The 2620-nt window shown below is 46.5% G+C and overlaps 1 protein-coding gene across 1 annotated transcript; it reads left to right on the forward strand.

Moving 5' to 3' along the window:
* The first annotated feature begins 379 nt into the window (after window positions 1-379).
* Window positions 380-2357, forward strand: LOC123088263 (uncharacterized). Its single transcript, XM_044510462.1, has 2 exons — window positions 380-1392; window positions 1522-2357. The coding sequence occupies exons 1-2, from the start codon at window positions 1366-1368 to the stop codon at window positions 1945-1947; spliced, it is 453 nt and encodes a 150-aa protein (XP_044366397.1). The 5' UTR covers window positions 380-1365; the 3' UTR covers window positions 1948-2357.
* Window positions 2358-2620: the final 263 nt, after the last annotated feature.

Below are 2620 nucleotides of genomic sequence, written 5' to 3' on the forward strand. Positions count from 1 at the left end.
ATTGTTGCGATGTGTGCTGCTTGTTTTTCCCACGCGTATACGTAGCGTGTCAGGTGAGAATACATCTGTGCCATGGGCTGCTTGCGCTATCTGTGTACATGGGCCTCAGTTCGGCTAGGTGGTGCAGCACATGTGCCTCGTGGGCTGAATGTTACAGGCCAGTGGGGGGCTGGTGGGTCATTAAATGGGATTGATGGACCCATGTGATGTTACATATTTTCCTAAAAAACAATTAGGTTTCCTGGATGCAAAAGTTTTTTTTAGGGGAGTTTCCTGGCTGCAAGTGCAATGTACAGGCTTGTCTCACTTTAGACCAAGTCATCGCCTTCCTTCCGCGGACAGGGCAAGGGGGGCGGTGCGCCATGGATGGGATGGAGTTCTTGGAGGAGGGCGATTCAGGGTAATGTATCAGTCAGATCTGGCACTTTTTTTTTGAAGACGTAGATCTGGCACTTTTTGTTCTGCTTTTGATGTTGGAATAATAGAGCCTAGAGGGTGTTTTGTGATTGGTACGTAGCATTTTTCGGTATGATTCCCCTAGCACAAAATGGATCTAACACTGTGTTCTATTGGATTGTGTTTGCAGTCTCGTTCTCGATTGGATGCGGGGTCTATCTTAGGGGGAGGGGTTGAACGAGTGGGATCGGTAGTAGCTTCCATTCTCGGGGCTACATGCAGACGGTGAAGATTGGATTTCTTCCGATTCAAAAGACGCGTGTAGGGGAACTGAACCTGAGGGAGGAGGACGGCACCCTGAGGAGACAGTCGTGAAAGAGGAGATTAACAACTCATTCAACGGTGCAAGCAGGTGGTGGCCGATTCGGACGAGACGTCCCCTGAAAATATAATAGGTTCAGCAGCCAAAGAAGTTGGCGCAGAAGACAGTTGGCAGAAGGGGTGGGCTTCTCGAAATCACCAGGCTCCTGCTGGACGAGAAGTTGGTTAACTTTGTGATCTGTGCCGTGATTTGATATCTCTGTATAAAATGGTAGCTCATGATGCAGTAGCGTCCATTCATTCCAAGCTTAGGGGCTAGTTAGGAGTTAGGACATCTATAGCAGTGCCTGCTTCCGTTTTCTGATTCAACATCAAACAAAATGTGTGATTCAACAAAAAGGGTGTCCATGTTAAACTCTGGAGAATTAGGATTGATAAGAGATGAGAGGGAGAACAATCCCAGCATTGTGTTAAGCTTCAGTTCGTGCTTATGCTGGAAAGAAGGCGGATAATGTTGTTAGTACGGCAGTGGGGACTAGCTTCGATTTCGTAGAAGAAGGATACGAGTTTTACAGCCTATACTCTTGGGAGATCGGCTTTGGTGTCTGGTACGCAAAGAGCCGACTCAATGTCCATCGGATAAAGTGCATGCAGGAGATCATGTGTGCTTGCGCGGTGAGCTGAACTGAAACTGGCTAATGAGTCTTTTCTTAAGTGATGACCTCCACTACACATGATTTTTTTGATGGCTGTGCTAAAAACTTAAAATGTGATAATACTGACTGATTCGAACATCATTTGCAGGGTAAACCGCTTCAGTCGATACATCGTGGCTGCACTGCTATGATGATGCGGCTATTGAGATCAGAATATAATGGATGTTACGTGTGCAAACACAGGTCAGATACTCTGCACCTACTGTGCCTGGAAACTGTAAAACTAGGGGATAGTAAATTGGAGGCATACTCTCTGGCTATGGAAAAATTAAGAGATGTCAAAGCTGCACTGGAGCGTGTTGTTGCCGTGTTCGAGGGTTTGGGATTGTCGGACAGTGAGATGGCAGCTGATTCTGTAGGGTCTGGGATAGGTCATAAGAAGAATTTTGTTATGACAGACTCGGCACATAGTGGTTCCCATTGTCTCGACGGCTTTGCAGCTTGGTCCAGGAAACGGCCAGTGAGGGGACCTATCACCGGCCGCGACGAAGCACCCTATGAACAACCCCACTGAGAGGTCCAGGTTTTGTTCTATCTACAGGTTTTACATGTCCACAAAGGTGTGATGCCAAAAGCACCTAGAAAGTCTCCTTGCTGCTCGAAATGTCATTTGAGAGGACACAAGAGGAAGACCTGCAGCAATTCTCCCAAGAATGATGTGCCTGAATGATAAGAGAGGCTTATTGAGATGTTTACTGCCATGATGCTTTCAGCAGTCTCAGTCAATTTGCGGTCGTTGATCACTTGTAGCTCTGCCTAGATTTGCATCTGATGAACATGTATAACTTCGGTGTCTAGTTCGACGTGTAAGTGCCTGAAAGAAATTTGGTGTGTGTTGTCTGTGTAAACGAGAATAATGCGGTGGAGTTGTGACAGAAAGACATATGGCTGCTTGTATTCTGCATAAGGAAAAGCTGTTTTACTTTGATGTTATGCAGGCTACTGCTTCCAACTGGCTGAGTTTTTTCCTGGTATCCAGTTTATGCGTGCGTGTGTTTAGATTAAGCTAGGGGAACAGAGCAAGTATCTATTCTCTAATTGATTCGCAATGGAAAAAAGAACAAGTGGTCTCAACGTTTCGGTTGTTGACCGGTTCAAGTCTGTAATCTGCTCTCCAGTTCTGCCTCTGGAACACAAGGGGAACGGTGATGGCACTTGTGCACGTGATGCGGGACAGACTCGTCTAC

This window comes from Triticum aestivum, chromosome 4A, assembly GCF_018294505.1.
Source record: "Triticum aestivum cultivar Chinese Spring chromosome 4A, IWGSC CS RefSeq v2.1, whole genome shotgun sequence".
In the NCBI taxonomy this organism is placed as follows: Eukaryota; Viridiplantae; Streptophyta; class Magnoliopsida; order Poales; family Poaceae; genus Triticum; species Triticum aestivum.

What these genes read in the sequence shown, in the direction of transcription:
- LOC123088263 (XM_044510462.1), top strand. Translation starts at nt 1,366, where the DNA reads ATGCAGGAGATCATGTGTGCTTGCGCG. An exon ending in AGATCATGTGTGCTTGCGCG is followed by an intron (nt 1,393 to 1,521) that starts GTGAGCTGAACT and finishes CATCATTTGCAG; the next exon opens with GGTAAACCGCTTCAGTCGAT.